This window comes from Aspergillus oryzae, chromosome 5 (genome assembly GCF_000184455.2).
Source record: "Aspergillus oryzae RIB40 DNA, chromosome 5".
Lineage (NCBI taxonomy): Eukaryota > Fungi > Ascomycota > Eurotiomycetes > Eurotiales > Aspergillaceae > Aspergillus > Aspergillus oryzae.
The window spans coordinates 3,744,633-3,762,816 of NC_036439.1; the positions used below are offsets into that span (position 1 = coordinate 3,744,633).

At 49.3% G+C, this 18,184-nt stretch overlaps 6 protein-coding genes across 6 annotated transcripts; 4 read left to right on the plus strand and 2 right to left on the minus strand.

The window, feature by feature from the left end:
- Positions 1 to 79: 79 nt before the first annotated feature.
- On the plus strand, positions 80 to 3,821 carry AO090120000398 (putative GATA transcription factor (Ams2); the record flags this gene model as incomplete). The annotated part of the gene is made up of 4 exons (XM_001824061.1): positions 80 to 119; positions 184 to 337; positions 396 to 2,440; positions 2,497 to 3,821. The coding sequence occupies 4 exons, from the start codon at positions 80 to 82 to the stop codon at positions 3,819 to 3,821; spliced, it is 3,564 nt and encodes a 1,187-aa protein (XP_001824113.1).
- A 703-nt stretch (positions 3,822 to 4,524) lies between these two features.
- Positions 4,525 to 4,951, minus strand: AO090120000399 (putative ssDNA binding protein Ssb3; the record flags this gene model as incomplete). Its single annotated transcript, XM_001824062.3, has 2 exons — positions 4,525 to 4,635; positions 4,709 to 4,951. The coding sequence occupies 2 exons, from the start codon at positions 4,949 to 4,951 to the stop codon at positions 4,525 to 4,527; spliced, it is 354 nt and encodes a 117-aa protein (XP_001824114.3).
- Positions 4,952 to 5,923: 972 nt separating this feature from the next.
- Positions 5,924 to 6,720, plus strand: AO090120000400 (uncharacterized protein; the record flags this gene model as incomplete). The annotated part of the gene is made up of 2 exons (XM_001824064.3): positions 5,924 to 6,343; positions 6,406 to 6,720. 2 exons carry the CDS (start codon positions 5,924 to 5,926, stop codon positions 6,718 to 6,720), a joined length of 735 nt encoding a protein of 244 aa, XP_001824116.3.
- A 236-nt stretch (positions 6,721 to 6,956) lies between these two features.
- On the plus strand, positions 6,957 to 7,832 carry AO090120000401 (uncharacterized protein; the record flags this gene model as incomplete). Its single annotated transcript, XM_023237722.1, has 1 exon — positions 6,957 to 7,832. The coding sequence occupies one exon, from the start codon at positions 6,957 to 6,959 to the stop codon at positions 7,830 to 7,832; it is 876 nt and encodes a 291-aa protein (XP_023092521.1).
- Positions 7,833 to 15,325: 7,493 nt separating this feature from the next.
- Positions 15,326 to 16,810, plus strand: AO090120000402 (microfibrillar-associated 1 family protein; the record flags this gene model as incomplete). The annotated part of the gene is made up of 1 exon (XM_001824065.1): positions 15,326 to 16,810. One exon carries the CDS (start codon positions 15,326 to 15,328, stop codon positions 16,808 to 16,810), a length of 1,485 nt encoding a protein of 494 aa, XP_001824117.1.
- Positions 16,811 to 17,302: 492 nt separating this feature from the next.
- On the minus strand, positions 17,303 to 18,127 carry AO090120000403 (trafficking protein particle complex subunit 5; the record flags this gene model as incomplete). The annotated part of the gene is made up of 2 exons (XM_001824066.1): positions 17,303 to 17,792; positions 17,853 to 18,127. The coding sequence occupies 2 exons, from the start codon at positions 18,125 to 18,127 to the stop codon at positions 17,303 to 17,305; spliced, it is 765 nt and encodes a 254-aa protein (XP_001824118.1).
- Positions 18,128 to 18,184: the final 57 nt, after the last annotated feature.

Consider the following 18,184-nt stretch of genomic DNA (forward strand, 5'->3'; position numbering starts at 1 on the left):
CTTCACCTCGTTCTGACATATTCTTATTTGAATACTTATTCCCCAGCTTGCTTATGGTTATTCCTCTCAAGTTGGTGGCATGGAATCTCAGGACGGAATTTCCGTCCGGCCTATGAGGCGTGAGCCCTCCCTGTTCTGCTTTATTCTACCATGGATACTAACCATTGAGCTCCGATTCGACAGTGAAGGTACTTTACACATTTGACGATGCCAGCAAGACAAATTGCTTGGCTCGGTGGCCTCATCTTCTGGATATCCAGACTGCTGCCCTGGATGAGAAGACACAAATTGGGGTCATCGAGCTGAAGACTTGTATTCAAGCCATTGTCTCCGCCAGGTTAGTTGTTTCACTTCCAGTATCGAGATTATACTCATTCTTATTTGTCTGATTGCAGCCCCGAGTTGGTTGCGAAACTGGGACAAGACTACACCGTTTATGCCTACGATTACTCCGAATATGAGACGCCTTTGGTTGGACAGGGAATGCTATCATGGGTTCTTGCTTCGGCTTCTACCACGCCAAATGCCCCAGCTCATCAATCGGAAACCATGGTCACTGGTCGTGTTTGCAAAAATGTGTTGGGATTGTTCTCGAAGGGTGCTCAGGAGACACTGGAGGTGAAGTTGCGGTTAGTGCCCGTTCCCACGGTCATGCAGAGCGAATACCTGGAAAGCATGCGGAAGTATCGGGAGCTGAGCACTGTTATTCCCCACGAATTCGATGCGCAGACGTGGACCAATTTCTTGCGTCAAAACCCGGGTTTGATGACACCCTCTATCACCCAGCAACCGGAACGGACGGAATCGCCTATGGACCACTCCGCAATTGAGCGTTTTCATCAATTACTCAGCGAGGGCTCGACGCCAAGAGAATTTCCACCTGTCTCTGCAAATGGGTATCGATCTGTATCACCTTCGCAGTCTGCCTTGGCAGCTGGAAGCAGAGTATCCACTCCTGGGGGCCAACGGTCACTTTATCAGCAGGACCAGGTTTCTCAACCAACACAACAGCAGTCACAACAACCCCGTCTGGACCGCGCGCAGAGTGATATCATCCGTCCCTCCTCTAGTGCTTCTATGCGAGATTCAGACTTCGCTATTCAGTCTCGATATGCCAGCCGCAGGGAATCCATTCAGTCGGGCTACGGTAGTTGCGAGGAGTCCGGAGAGTCCCAACCTCGGAAACGAGCTAAGCTGTATCGAGCGGAATGCCCTGGGAAGTCAGACTTCAACATCGAGAGGCAGCCGAGCTCCCTGCGGGTAGCGGCGAGTACAGCTGCTTCTGTTCGTATTCACCGCCCCACGCCAATCAATCCTGCCATCGCTGCTGCTCAGAATTCCCATGAAGAACCGGTTCGGCCACCCACCCCTATCTCCAATACGAATGACCTCCCTCGCCGGGCACGCACCATGCCGAGCCTTCTGCGTGAATCGTCCGTCCAGAGCAACAACTACGAGTCCCCATATAACGCTAGCGATGACCAAACTCCCATTGAATGCAACACGCACTCTCCAGAAGAGTCTCGTTACCAAGGTCTTTTCGAGCCTTCATTCAGCATGCCATCCTCGCCCCCCGTATTGGACTGCAGCTTCGCAGCCCGCTCCAGCCCAGTTCTCCCACCTATGGTCACTGATCCTGATTCTGGATTCATGAGTGGTGGCATGGAAGAACTTTTAGATGAAGACATCGGCACACCGTTAGAAGATTACACAAGGCCTGTGACGAACGACGCTGGCAGTGAGAAGCGGAGAGACCACCCAGCAGTGCAGGCCAGTTCACCTGTTGGCGCTCGCCCGAACCAGGAGACCCGAAATGAGAATACCGTCGTCGGCGATGAGTCCCAAGGACAACCTGCGAAGGAATCAGCCCCCGCACCTCCCCGTGCACCAGCTAGCGCTGCGGGCTCGAGGCCGTCTTCACGCGCAAGCTTTAGACAGGCTCCTAAGCCTCTGGCCCCTGCTCCTATGTCCCAGAGTGAGATAGAGCAGCTAATAAGCGCAATTCCCGCAAGTGACCCCGTTATGCCATCACAATCTCAAGGCCAGAATTCCGCTTGGGCAGCTGGGCCAATGAGTGATTTCACCGCTGCAGAGACCCCTGCTCCGCAGCGAGTGGCAGAGGACGGCAAAGTCCGCAGTGGGGCGGGTGCGAGAAGATTAAGACAGGTTCAGGCACGCCTCGATAAATGCATTCGCGATGGACAGGTTCCCCCTTACTGTGAAAACTGTGGTGCGATCGAGACCCCTACATGGCGTAGGGCCTGGTCCAAGGAGATCATTGGGAATGAGCAAGAGGCCGATGAAATGAAGAAGGATTCGGGCATGTTGTTTTGGCAGTCTCTCGAGCGGAATGATCAAGACAAAGTTACCAAATTCAAGATCTACAAGAAGAGTCTCGCTGACATCGACAATGACTTTGCTCAAGTCCTTCTTTGCAACCGTAAGTGATAAAGATTTGCTAACTGATTTGCGCTCTTGATACTGACATGAAAAAAGCATGCGGCCTTTGGCTTCACAAGTTTAAGTCCATGCGACCAGAGAACAAATGGAACAAATCCTCAAATGGTAAGAGGAAGCGTCCACCTAGGAACCGCAGGGGAGGCGGCCCCCTTTCAACCAATGGTGCTGCAACTAGGAGCCAAAGTCGAGCTGAGTTGACCAAAGTGGATGGTTCCTCGCCCGTCGCATCCGATGCCTCGTCCCCGGCAGCAGAAGACGGCATAACCCCTCGTGATACCAACAACAATGAAAACGAGAACGAGGATGATTCCCAGGAACCCCCGTCCAAGCGGCGGCGCGCAACCAGTTTGGAACCCCGGAAGTCATCGGACACTGCGGGAAGTCGTTGGCAAGAGGACAATGCGATCGAGGCCCTCAGGCGAGCTATCCAGTCTAGTCCTGCTAGGAATTTCGAGAGTCGCAATTCTGCCACGGCGGGTGAGAATAGTCTTACTCCCAAATCTGTACGGAGAGTTCTGTTTCCTAATTCGCAGGCTGAGGGCGGCCCTTTGAAAGCTCTAGGCGAGTCGGTTCTGAACAGCCCACGCCGTAGCCCTCGCGTGGCTTCTCACGAGTCTGCCAAGCAACCTCAGGACAAAGAGAATGGCACTTCTGACCTAGACTGTCTCTTTGAGAGCCCGAGCTTTGAGCTAGACCTGCCTACCAGCCCTACCCCAAGGCGGCGCAATCCTCGCACCGGCGTGTTGGGTGAAAAGTCGCTTTCGTTGCCGGGTCACTCACCTTCGTCGTCTAAAGTACGGAAGGACATCAACACCACCCCCACGAAACTTACCGCGCAACGGCTCCAGCGCATCCAAAATAGCCCCGGATCATCGCCACGCCAGGGTAAAACCCCCAAGCAGTCGCGCCTTCACATGCCTGAATTGCCCTCTCTCCCCGACGATGCCTTCAGTGCGGATGCATTCGGCGGAATGGATAAAGTTATTGTGGATATCTTCTCTGATGCTCCTGCCACGAACGCTGACTCCTTGTTCGGCTTTGACCCAACCAAATGCCCGTCCAGTAGCAACTGGCCGGATTGGTTGCCGTCCGACTACGTCTCGCCCAATGGATCTGAGGAAGAGCAGAATAACGGAGATGATGATTCTGGTAATCTCATCAACGCGCTCCTATCCAACTCGGACCTCCATAAAGAAAACCATTTTGATATTTTCAATCTTGATTCGAACATCCTCGACTCCGGATTTTTCAGCTCTGATGCCCTGGATACCGACGTAATGGCCCTGAATGTCAAGGCTAAGTCGGCCGAGGGATCGAGCCACAAAGAACAAGCACAAAACAATACGCCTAATGCTTCATGAGTTCCCTTGACTATTATTTTTCTGTTACCTTTTTATTGTGATGAGCATCCGAGACTTTCTTTTGCATTTTTCTTTCTTTTTGATGTGTTTTTCAAGCGACGGCGTTGGTGGGTTGGAACCTGTACCGAGAGTACCCCGTTGGTCTTGGGATTGTCCTGTCTTTTAGTCTCCCTTCCATGTTCAAGTCATGATTAGCATGTATCAGGCACTGCTGAATGTGCCGTCGACACTTTACTATTACTATAACTCCTCAAAAACCGAGGACGAGTTGACTCGTCTTGAATTACGATAACAAAAGATAACAAATACAAAATAAATCGAAGAAAGAAGTAATCTTGTCTGTTTCTGAAGTAGATGTAGTCAAAAGCTACTAATCAAATACTAGTCTAATATACGTTATACATCCTAAATATATAATCATCTTAACTACACTACACGAGGCAGGACAAAATAGCCATAATGCAAGAGCATGATAGTATAATTAATATTCAACGCTCTTCTAATGCCACTATTTTACTGCATCGCCATCCTGCTTATATGCCACCCCTATGTCTAGAGACAAGTCCCAAACATATGCACTCTGGTATCAAAAAACAAGAGAGAAAAAAGACATGAAAAATAACCAATTACTCAGCCGACTCATAGAACAGCGATTTAAACCGATGTGTCGCATTAACAACATTCTCGTAAATCTTATAATCTGTCAAAGAACCACCATCAGCCAAAGCTCCCTATCAAGGAAAGAAGGGAACAACATACCGCAATCAGAGGGATTCCCCCAATCAAAGCTGCCCAACACCCTCACTCCAAGACCCTGTTCGTACACATCGGTCAGCATGAGATCATACCTCGTCTGCTATAGTCCGTAGGATATGTCGAAAACTCACCTGCCCCTCAACATCAGTCACCTTCCCAACAACCTCGACCAACTTCCCCATCTGCAGATGCGAATCGGGCTTCAGGATCAGCGTCACGTCTCCATTATCTCCACACGTGATGGTCGCCGTGTCGCCGCGGAGAGCTGTTACTGTGCCCAGTATACGGACGGTGTTTGTGACGTGGGGGTTTGCGTTGGAGGGGTGGAAGGCGTGGAGGTGGGCGGGGAGGACGCGGGGTGTTTGGAGGGACATTTTGTTTTCCTTTCCTTTGGTCTTTTGATTCGTTTGGTGGGGATTGAGGCGATGGATTGTTGTTTGGGGGAGAGACTGGGGTTGTATCGAGTGATTAGGTGGAGAGAAAGTGTGGAGTGGATATTATTGATTGATCGATGGGTTTCATTCCGTTCTGATGATCGCAGGATATCCATATCGGCGCGTGACGCGTGGTCATGTGATTAGAAGTGGTTCATTAAACTAACCGTTTTGGGTGTTGCCCTATAGGGTCACGGGTCCATCACGACCGAGCTTACTATATAGTATACACTGTATCTTGAGATAAGCACTAATTCTTTGGGATATTAGATCTAATTAGCACGTAAAACATTTAATACGTGGAAATACCCTACTACTCCGTAAAGGGGTAAAAGTGCAGCTACTGATGTCAATCCCATTGTTCCATAAGTCTCTCTTAAGCCAACCTCGGCGCAGTAGCTTGGATGACGCATTTCTCTCCATACTCTTGCCATCAGCTTCATAAGTAGGAGAGGGGTCTCGCGCAAAAATTCTTTGTTGTAAAGGTTGGACCTTTCGGAACTTTGGACTCGGTTAGGTTCTTTTTCGTGGTGATGGTCCATGGGAAGTGGGTGAGACCGGAGACGTTTTCTGGTATTGCGGGTTAGAATGGATACTTGTTATCTTATTCATTTATTTATCTATATAACTGGGATTTGGATTTGGATTGTCTAAGGGATACTATAACTGACTGAGGATGAATTCGGCTTTGTCTCTGGTAGGACGGCGTTGGTGGATGGCGATAGAGATGTAGTCGGTGGGAGTGCCGTTCCACGTAATATTCAGGTCCTGGCCGATGTCGTACCACGGATTGAGGTCGAGGGTGTTGTTTTTTCCCGGGAGTGGTGGGGCAATGAAGTAGAATTGGGAGTAGACGGGCAATACGAGCAGCAGGAATAGTAGGACGCCTAACTGGCAGAGTAGTCCCTTGCCATGGGTCCGAAAGACAAACACTATATAAGCAGGGGTTGGAGGGAGAGAAAAAGCCCTCACTCACTCACTCACTCTCCATCTCACACCTCAAGGTCTCTAAACAACATGGCACAAACCATCCCACTACCCCTGTCTGGCATCGAGCATGGAAAAAGAATCCTCGCCTCGGTGGTTGAGACACGGGCACGAGATGGACCAGAAAGTACTTGGGTGTCTGTGCCCATTGACAACGAAGACTTGTCGCGCGGATTCAAGGACATCAGCTTCCAGCAGCTGAACAATGCAGCTAATCATGCCGCTCGGTGGCTTGGTGAACACCTGCCAGGAACATCGGAGCCGTTTCAATGTTTCGCTTATGCGGGACCTAAGGACTTTCGATATCCTATTCTCGCTGTTGCGGCTGCTAAGATCCAGAAAGTGGTATGTAGCTTGAGATATTGGGGGAAGAGGAACATCGATCGCTGACAACTAGTTCGTGATAGATGGTTCTTCCATCTCCTTTGGTAACCGCTGAGGCGCAGCTACGGATTCTCGAGAATAAGAGGTGTACCGTGTATTTGCGACCATCGTCAATGGCAAGCCAAGTGGATGCAATTCTACGCGAGGCACCACGTATTCAGGCTGTTGAGGTTCCAGAGATAGACGAGTTTATGCGGGAAGACGAAGCTGTGCCTTACAGTTACGGCAAAACTTGGGAGGAAGGAAAGGACGATCCCTGGCTTGTATTTCACACATCCGGCACGACAGGTCCGTACATGCATCATATCCAGATCTTTCTCCACTGGAATGCTTGCTGACTGCTGGTTTAGGTTATCCGAAGCCCGTTACCTATACTCATAGCATGATGACTTTCCCTGATATTGCCGCGTCACTGCCGGATGTTGAATTAGGTTATATCCACCAGTATGCCTACCGAAGGTGGTATACGCCAGTACCATCACTGCATGTGAGCCCTCGCCACCGTCAATTACTCTGTAGTTGCTGTAACTAAACAAGGTACACCCAGTTCGTGGGGACCGTAATGACACTCGGCATGCCGACCTTTCTGCACATGATCACAGTCGTGGGTCCGCCGGTACCGCCATCAGCAGAAATCATCAAGAAAACCCTCCAATATGGCCAGGTCGAAGGCGCCCTTTTACCACCGGCACTAATCGATGTGCTCTGCCAAACTTCACCTGGCCTAGACGCTCTCCGCCAACTGAAATTTGTCCATTACGCAGGCGCCCCCCTCTCGAAAAAGACAGGGGACCAGCTAGCCTCCCACGTCCGCATAGTCCCCTGCATCGGCAGCACAGAAGCTGGTGGCTACTTCACTAAGATTCACGATCACCGCGACGCATGGGATTACATCTCCTTCCAAGACTATGCAGGAGCGGTATTCGAAAAACGACTTGACGACCTTTACGAACTAGTCTTCACTCGTCGCCCGGGGGACTCACCACAACAGATTTTCAAGTTATATCCAGACATCGACCGCTTCGAAACCAAGGATCTCTGGACAGAACATCCAGTTCACAAGGGTCTCTGGAAGATCATCGGCCGCACTGATGATTACGTCTATCTCTCTCATGCGGATGGATTGCACGCCTCGCTGTTAGAACCAGAAATCGAAGCACATCCACGTGTAAGATCTGCTTTGATCGGTGGCTATGGTCGTCCTGCTCCTGTGCTTATTGTTGAGCTGTTTTCGACGGAGAAGGGAGAAACTCAGGAGGAGTTGATCTCTAGTCTGCAGCCGTATATTGAGAAGGTAAATGCCCGGGTTCATGACTGTGTGAGACTTTCTACGGAGCGGGTCATCGTTGCAGCGGAGAAGAAGCCGTTTATTCGGACCATTAAAGGTAGTGTTGCTAGAATGCAGACTCTCGCGTTGTATGAGGACGAGATTGCGGCGTTGTTTTCTTAGGGTAGGTATACTTAGGTATACTCTGTTGTAGGTATCTGGGCTTCAATAGTGGGAATCTAAACCATGCTGTAGAAGAATCCCATCCTCGGAAAGTGAAAGAAAACGATAACAAACGGGAGATACATCCAATACCATACCATGCCATCTAATTATGGGCCCCAAGCCGTTATGCATCCAACAGCGAATATAGATCTTGACACATTCGGCCCTATGATTCTCAGGATGAAGCATTTACTGGTCATGGCCAAGAAATTCCAAGCCCTCCAGATGCTGTACTAGATGACTTTCTCCCAGCTGCATGTATTGATGATACTATTCAGGCATGACTGAGATCCTCGAGACTTTTCGTCCAGATGACATTCTCGCAGATCCACCCTCTTTTCCTTAGTGGTGTAATTGCCCGATGCCCTATTAAACAAATTTAACATCTGTTTCAATTACCGTCCGCACACAGTGTGTCTTGTCTTCCCCCTCTACGACAAAGGCAATATCAGCACCGTTGCCTATCAAAAGAGATGGCTCGTTCTTGATATACGAATAGAATTTCGGCGTTATATCACCACCAGGGACGAGAGTCATTGCTCCACTTATAGACAACAATATCAAGCCTTTGGTAGGATTTTGGAGATTCACGCCCCGACAAAATGCCATACAGTACATCCACGGACCTTGTTTGCATGTAAGCGGTGGTTCCCATGAATTACTGGAGCGTCACCCACGTTGTATCCTTCATCTATTAAGCTGGCATTTAGACTAAGAACCGATTTAACGAGAGAAGACATGTGTGAATAACCGGCGCAAGGAGGGGTAATGGAGGTCTTGAAGTTGTTTGTGTGTTCTAAGTAATCGGTTGACGCCGATTGCAAGGATGCAATTGGTAAGTATAAAGAGCCAAGACTAATTATAAGTTAATTAGTATAGTTACCTGACCAGCGCCCATATGCATAAAATTAACACCTATACCATGCTACTAGATAGGGTCACGGACTCGGATATCGTTCTTAAGTCATGTGGCAACCCATCCCTTTCTCTCTTACTCTACTAACATCGTTATTTGTACTGCGATATACTAATATTCATGCGGAAACACTGTGTCAGTATACCTGCACCGCGAATTTCGCATTCTCCGGATTATTTAGGCGTTTCACCATGAATATAGAACCTCAAGAGTGGATCGATTACTTTTCTCTGGACATCAACCGCCCTTCAACAGCAATAAAGCAATCCATGATGTGAGCCACTTCAAACGCTTTCCATACAATGATAAAGAGTGGAAATTTTGCGGTCGAGCGCAACCAGCCACAGCACTTAGGGGTCCTATTTTAGTCCTTTGGTTACACGTTAAGACGGGAGATACAAAAACCACATATGTTGCTAAAACTGTAAGCGGCTGTTAATAGAAGCTTTCGTCCATGACCTCTACACATGGGCTGACTTCGCACAAGTTCTCAGACTACAGTGAAGATGAAGCAAGAGCACAGCTCAGACGGATTCCCTCAAAGCAGCACTCTGTGGAGGATGTGAAACAAAATCTCGACCCCTTTCTTAATGAGACAAGAGCTCTTGAACATCTCAATCAACACTGTTCTCCGTCACGGAGAATATATTTCCCTCAATATTATGGAGTGCTTACTGATATCAACAACTCGAAATTTCCTCTAAGGTATAAGCCACGACGTCAAGCAGTTGTTCTGGAAGCTATCAAACCAGATATAGCTTGCCGACGTATACTTGCGACTGGTGATGCTTCAATGTCAAATCTGAAGGAAGGCTTCTCTATGAGACTCAACAGCTTGCCACTCGGTTCGTTCGAGGTAGACTGGTACGGATCTCTATTGACAGATCGACTTCGCCGTGTCGATGCATTGTATGATATTGGGATTGTACATGGTGACATTGAAGATCATCATTTTAGACTTCCGGGGGAATTTTATGACATAGTCCTCTATGATTTTCTATATCATATACATTCTCCAAAGGTGCCTTATCTCATTAGTGCTCGGAATCCTCGCCCACTATCAGTGATAAAGAAACATGAGAAACGCCAAGTTGAGGATCAAATATATGCACGGTATGTAGCGACCTATAACCATTGGAAGGGGTATTAAAGCAAAACAGTGCCCAGCAGATGGACTTTCGACTTTATCTTGCTGAATCATTTCAATCGAACGATGCCCTACTGGGTGCACTTTTCAACCCGCCAAAGCAAACTGAGGACTTGGAATTAATAATATTGAGAGTCACTCATCGCCCTGATGGTAGGTTTTCATTCATTAATTGATATACATACTCATGATTTACTCAACTTTCCATTTCAGGCTATACTATGCCGTCTTTGGCCTCGTTATTCCCTTTCCTGGAAGCAATCCGACCGAATGACTGCCCTAGCTGGCATATACACAGAGCACAGCAGCTGAAGTATGAGCCTGTCTGGGTTCTTTATAGTGATCAAGGAGACAGGCATGGAAATAAAGAGGTCGAATCATTGTCAATAGTATCTATATATGGCAGGGATCTTATTGATGTGGACATGTTAAAGACGGGACAAGGATGTTTCTTTCTTCTTTTACTTCCCCGGTCATGGGCTATAGAGGAACCCAACAGCAAAGTCCTTGCAATTTGCAGTCAGCTCCTCATCCCTGGCAAATCAGGCACCATCATTAAGAAGGTCGAATTCGATCAGTACTGATATTATGGGTCTATCTATACCTTGTTAATATATATATGTATATATATTTGCGCTTGCACAAAGCATACGAATACACGGATTTGTGTATACACCAGAAAGGGCAGCGTTGGAAGCAGAAGCGGACCTTTGAGACAGGACTGCTTCGAATCCTCAACACCAATCTAAGAAAGGTAAATAGCCTCGAAAGCTCCATCTCTGGCTATCTTTTTCAAGGCTGTTCCGAAGCAACCAACATATACAATTCTATCATCTTCTTAGATATTTCAAGTCCGGCTGCTGCGCGAGGTTAAACCCTTAGACAAGTATTTCAAGTGTGTAGGATGTTGGTGCCGCCTGGGCGACACTGATTGGCATTGCCTGGCAGTCCTTATGAAGGGCTGCCAGGAGGAAGAGTACAAGGAATAAGGTCGTTGTATGGAGGTTTTATGAGAGTATGGTGAGGTAGCTTTTAGTGAGCTTTTGATGGAAGAAGAGACGGTTTGTTGAGATGGTTTGTATTGTAAGGTTATTGTGAGGTTTGGTCGGTACTTATTGGCAAGGCCTGGGAGCCCTGCAGAAGAACTACCAAAAAGAGGAAGAGAAGGGAGAAGAAGATAAGTATTATAGAGATTTATTTGTAAGTTGATAGTAAGGTTTGGTTGAGGTAAGTAGTAAGTATAAGTACATACTAAGTTAAGGAAAGAGGGCCTCACAGGTGCTGAGTAAGCAACTCACAATACATTAAGGAACTGAGTACTCTGTATAGAGCTTTCTATCTTTAATATCACACTACATCACCAACTTAACCCTTATAGGTGTCCAAATTGCTTTTCTAGGTGTCCTTCTAACACAACCTAAGCTTTTAATGAGAGCACAACCCACTTTCCTGTCACATGATCACAGTTAGGGTTAGTGTTAATATCAACGCCTTCGGTTTGAGTATAAAATGGAATGCATACACAGCTGATATGAGTAGAGGGCGACTGTTCATATATGCTCGGATGGCATTCTCGATGTTCCTCTCACAGCACTCCTTCAGGCAGCAATTTCTGGACCAACTTTAGGTATAGAGGGACACCTGTTATACTTCCAGGCAGAAGAGACCACATCCCGCGTATCAACCACGACGTGGACACCAACCGAGGAAAGACGAGAGGCAAGACTCTCAACCTGCACAAGAATATTCTGGCTTTCTTCAACTGAACGCAGCCACTGTGTAACAACAAGAACCTGAGTCTTTGCTACACGTGGAGGAATAACAAGACCACGATTATCACCATGCACTGCTATCATTAAACCAATAGCTCGAACTGAGAGACGACATGTGTTCTGCCACACATACAGTGACGAGATTGTGTCTATCGATGGATCTTCGACTGAATTATCATACTCTTTGCTGACCCTTTGGCATAATTCTCGGCATGTCGCACCTTCAACACAATGATTAATACCCGGGATATATCCTAAGGCTATGCTGGTTCTTGGATCGTTAGGACAACTAGCTCTCTTGCTCTTAGCCCTTTGACTGCAGAGTTAGCTCTTTTGTTATGTATGAGAAGCAATACGAAGAAAATTGCTCTATAATCTTGAAAAGAGTCTATTAGTCTATTATCTACTAGTAATAATTGCTCCGCTTAGCGGAGTCTTGGTATCTCTGTCTATCAAAACATGAACAAGATGAAAAAAAAAAAAAAAAAAAAAAAAAAAAAAAAAAAAAAAAAAAAAAAAAAAGACAAAAAAGGTACAAAAACATGTACAACAAAAAAAAAAAAAACAAGTCATTCATCCCCCCGCCCCCCAGCCGGACGTGTACTGTCCCACAGAAGAAGGGGACCCCAAGCCCACCCACCGTACACGCCCGACTGGTTCCACCACCCTCCGCGCTCCGCTCCGCCCTCCCCCCGCCCCCCAGCCAGGCATTGTACTGTCCCACCGAAGAAGGGGACCCCAAGCCCACCCACCGTACACGCCCGACTGGTTCCACCACCCTCCGCGCTCCGCTCCGCCCTCCCCCCGCCCCCCAGCCAGGCATTGTACTGTCCCACCGAAGAAGGGGACCCCAAGCCCACCCACCGTACAATGCCTGGCTGGTTCCACCACCGGGTCTCTTCCCTCCCCCGCCCCCCAACCAGACGTTGTACTGTCCCACCGAAGAAGGGGACCCCAAGCCCACCCACCGTACACGCCCGACTGGTTCCACCACCCTCCGCGCTCCGCTCCGCCCTCCCCCCGCCCCCCAGCCAGGCATTGTACTGTCCCACCGAAGAAGGGGACCCCAAGCCCACCCACCGTACAATGCCTGGCTGGTTCCACCACCGGGTCTCTTCCCTCCCCCGCCCCCCAACCAGACGTTGTACTGTCCCACCGAAGAAGGGGACCCCAAGCCCACCCACCGTACAACGCCTGGTTGGTTCCACCACCGGGTCTCTTCCCTCCCACCCCCCGCCCCCCAGCCAGACATTGCACTGTCCCACAGAAGAAGGGGACCCCAAGCCCACCCACCGTGCAATGCCTGGCTGGTTCCACCACCGGGCGCCTTCCCTCCCAGACAACCGACGGCGTCCCACAGAAGGGGACTACTCGTCGATTGTAAACAGGCTCGCAACCGGGCTCGGGGGAGGCCCGCTGTCCTTAATGTGACTATAAACTTTGTCAGAAGGTCTGTTCTTTCAGGCCTAATCTTAGAGAAGGTTAACTTACCAGCTTTGAGGCTTGGTTACCTCTTGGCCGCCCCCGAACCGCGGTATGCGAGCGACGGTTGCTTCCTCTTTGGCCATCTCGGCCTTGAGGGCAACCGTCATTTGCCGACGCCAACGTTGTCTGTCGCGCCGGTTGTTGATGTGGCGACGCAGGTGGATGAAGCCCCACGCCGCAAGTGGAACACCTAGGATGATTCCTAGGCCAATTGCTGCCCCGAAGGGCGCAGAGAAGGTTGGTGCCGCATTGGCGGCCCTTGTTGGTAGGGCCTGGCAGCCCTGCATGAGGACTGCCAGGGAAAGAAAGAGGAAAAAGGAGATGAGGGAGGTCATTTTGGGTTTAGAGTTAGAGTAGAGTGGTTTTTGATGGTTTCTTTCAAAGAACTTTGATGAGAGAGATTTTTTATTGTGAAGACTGAGTACATGAAAGAATTCAGAACTGGGGACTTGGGAGGACTTGGGAGAAGCCTAGCGGACTGCACTAGGTCACAAATCTGTCATAATACCATCACCATTGTGTCAGTTCCAAATACCAAACCATCCGCCGGCGCCGACCTCTCAGCCGGAGTTCCTGAGGCCAGAATATCAACCTCGTTATGTTCAGATATAAAATTAGGGCTTCTGGTGTGGTGTTGAAGTGATCCCGCGGAGGTGTAGTAAAAGCGCACGTACGGCAACTACTACCCTGTAGCCTCTCGCTCCTTCCACTTCATCTCGTATAGTGACAGAACCTACCAATGACGACACCGAAGGATAGCACACAAAGTGTAGAGCTTGGGCCAGTACCAAACCAATTGAACGTTTCTTCTGATCAAAGCTCCTTTCTCAACGAGCCTAGAACGTGTCCTTGTCATTATCCCAATCTCTCGAATGGAATTATTCTGTACTCCGTATTGTGGCGGTTCGAGTATACGGTGACTGAGCCACCTACCCTCCGGACTGCCTATATCAAACGAAAGCGAGCCACTGGGGGTATACCGACGAACTGCGCGTTGATTCCATTATCACAGAGGCCAGCTGCGCAATGGATAGCAGAAAGGCTAAGAGGATATGGCCACGGACTGAGAATGGCATCTTGACTTATGTTCAGCAGATAGGAACGCGACGGGCGCGTTGCTAAACATGACACAAAGTAGGAGCATGCAGTCGTTCTTCATCCTCTTCTGACGGTTGTATATCCTAATGCATACCCAGCCTCGAGAGACAAGGAGAAAGGAAGACGAATATGGTGATGGAAAAGGGAATCAACACCAAGAGACTTCTCTGCCTCTCGAATGCCTGCGTGGCTTTGTCGGCCATTCAACGAATTAGGGCGGAGTACAAACTCGTCCTCACAGGGTAAGAATACATTTTGCAGGCACCGTTTAATCAGCACGACTAACGTGGTTGGTACTCAAGGACCCGGGTGTAGAACAATCAGAGGGAGTTGTGGTTGGTATTTCACTGATTTTACCCTGACGTCTTCGTTCCGTCTACCGCTACCCAGTCCGAGAAAGGTCCTGCGGTTATATCCATGGTGGCATTCGTCGGGTAAGAGTTCCAGGCATGTCGAAACGCAAAATCTCTCAGTGGCAGCCTGTAGAGTCTTCAGTGTATTCTCAATACCTGATATCTTGATCTCTGAAGTCCAAGATTCCACTGACACATCCGTCGTTGACCATGATGCTCTGGGGGCGTAGATCTCAATGGATAAACAGGATTTGGTGCTGCTCTGCGATAGCACGCCGGCCAGGAAAGTCGGCGACATAACCCTGAGGCCTTACATGACTTTTTTACATATGTGTGTCATATCAGAGTAATGTCAAGGTCATATCTGGCTGTCCCTGAGGCTGATAGACGTTGTATTAAACTATAAACAGACTGTCTGAGCTTACTAAGGTAGCCCTAAAGTGCTTGTACTTCAGAGACACCGCGCTAGAACACGTGCTCACGTGATCCGTTTTTATCTCCGCCGAAAGCTTGCCCAGTACGTCAATCAGATACTTCCGCGACGGTTCGAAGTAAAACTCACCATTTCTGGGTTCCTTCCCTCGTTGACTAGTGTACTATGATCGCAGTGACTTGTCTAACATAATTAAATCTCATTTGTTCCAATTTTCCATTCCCCGCTTATTCCAGATCAAATCACCATGCCACCTCCGCTACCTTCCCACCACCGCGGTATGACCGCAAACCCCCTCAAACCTAGCCGTTACCGACCGGGAAAACCGATTGCCGAAGAGCCTTCGTCATCTGAGGAAGAGGAAGAGGAAGATGAGGAAGAACAGATCAAGGAGCAGGAACGGCGCAGGTTAGAACAACAGCGGAGACAGCGGGCGCAGGCACCGAAGGCGACTTCTTTCCCCGGCGGAAACATTACTAAAGGGGTGAAAAATGTGCAAATAGAAGAGGATGAAGATGAGGAGGGCTTCGTTACTGAGGAAGAAGAGGAAGAGTCTAAACCTCCCCCTCGTGTTGCTGGCGACAATGGGGGTGCTGCGGCCGCAGCTCCTGTTCAAGCAGCGGGTGAGCCGGTGAGCAAAGAGGAAAGTGAGGAAGAAGAGGAAGAGGAGGAAGAGAGCTCCGAAGAAGAGAGTAGTTCGGAGGAGGAGACGCCGAGGAGGGTTCTTCTACGACCTACATTTATCAAAAAAGACAAGCGCAACAATGCAGCAAATCAGACACAAAACGGGCAGGGAGCATCACCTAATACAGCCGCTGCGGATTCAGCGGCGGAGGCAGAGGCCCGCAGAGTGCAGCGACAAGAAAAGGCCGATATGTTAGTGCGCGAGCAGTTGGAGAAGGAAGCAATTGCCCGGAGCGCTGCAAACAAGCAATGGGATGACGATGAATTAGAGGCAGTTGAAGAAAATGGTATTGACGACAAGGATGGAATAGACCCCGAAGCCGAATATGCCGCCTGGAAACTCCGCGAACTCAAGCGCGTCAAGAGAGAGCGTGAGGCAATCGAAGCCGCCGAGAAGGAGCGCGAAGAGGTCGAGCGTCGTCGGAACTTGACAGCGGAGGAGCGTGAACGCGAAGACCGCGAATTTATTGCCAAGCAGCAAGAAGAGAAGGAAGCTACTCGAGGACAGGGTGGATTTATGCAACGCTACTTTCACAAGGGTGCCTTCTTCCGCGACGACCTGGAGAGGGAAGGATTGGACCGGAGAGAGCTCATGGGTGCCAGATTTGTGGATGATGTATCGCGCGAAACTTTGCCTGAGTACATGCAGATTCGAGATATGACAAAACTTGGAAAGAAGGGTCGGACACGATACAAGGATCTGAAAACGGAAGATACAGGACGCTTCGGTGATGGCTTTGATAATAGACGTCGTCGCGACGCTCCGGTCGGCGTCAGAGATGAACGATTCCTGCCGGATCGGCCAGATGACCGACCTAAAGGGCCTACGGGAGCCAATGCTGGTCCGGTGCGCGAGAGACGGAGGTCGAGGTCTAGATCATACTCACCAAGACGGGATCGACGACCTGACAGAAGGGAACGTCGTGAAAGTCCTGACCGAGACCGTTCGAGAGATCGGTACCGCCCTGACTCGAGGAATCGCAGGAAACGAAGCCCTTCTCCGTATGATGATCGCGAAAAGCGCAGACGGTTGGGAAGTGTTTCGTGAAGAAGCAACAGAAAAGTGCAAATAGAATCATTTTATTCCTATTGGCGTTGTGGGTATCTTGAAAGCATGGGCGGGTTGGGGTTATGACGCTTTGCATTGAGAAACCAATGTTTTTTTGCCTTTCCTCTTGTATTTAATGAAGCCTCGCCAGGGGTGATATCAATTATACCAGGTCACCTACTGGTCATAACTTGGACAAATGATCAATTGGACATCTGCTAAGGCACAGATGTGTAGCACGATGTCACCAGCTCAAAAATCTTCCCTCTGTATAATAAACATAAACGCCATAGCCGTAGTTGATCGCATTGGGTATGTCCTTGTCCCGTTCCAAACGTCGAATAGGAGACCCTAACACCAAGCATGGTCGACGAAATGATAACCTTACCAGCCTCTATCATAACCGACGACCAAATTGATCACTATAGCCAGCCAGGCGTAGCAATTAATCAAGTATCGCTGTCCTAATTTGGATCGTGTGTTGCGGCGAGTTTATTTGATGCCAGCCCTCTCCAATACCTTCTCCCTCTCCATAACGCTCTCCCCAAAGCGCACTAAGAAGATCGTCCGACCAGGCCACATCTCCGTTGGTTGATTGTGAGCCGTAACCTTGGCCTCGAAGCCACAGCCGTCACAGACACCTTCAATGATTCCCGCCACGAAAGCTGCACAATTCAGCATGCTCATTTCCTTAGGTACACTAATGTATGTGTTCACAAGCGGGTCATTATCCGTAATCATATATTCGTTGGGTGTATCGGGAGAGACAGAGTGCTCAAGAGCATCTGCGGGACGATTAAAAAGGAGTCGCCAGAGAGGACCGTGAATGAGATGGAGCAAGGGCAGGATACGGAGGGGTCGATTAGGAGGAGCGGCAGAAGTCGACGAGCTAGATATAGACGATGAAGTCGAGCTAGTTATCGTTCGGTAGTAGAGTAGATCAAGAAGACGGAGTCCCAGGGGGTATCCTTGTTCATTTAATCTGGAGCTTTGTTCAGCACAGGAAGGACCACAACACGACAACATTTCCATGGAGCCCTACCGTTTCTCGAGATCCTGGATACCTGTTACCCTTCTCTGGGCATATATGACCATCTCCGCAAAGAGAAAGGCGAAACTTGCCCGGCTGGATTCCGCATTCCGACTGCGATTCAGATGTCTGTCATAGATGGTCTTCCGGTTCGAGGGGACGCGCAGCCCGGTATTGGCGATGTGCTGGATCTGCTGCGGTGGCTGCTGCTTGTCACTAGCGTTTGAGTGGTTTGCGGCGCTGTTGCTGACGGACACCATGGCGGAATGGCGGGCGGGGTGTGCCATGTTGGACTGACTTCGTAGGTGTTTGATAGATAGATTGCAATAGTAATGGACGGAAGT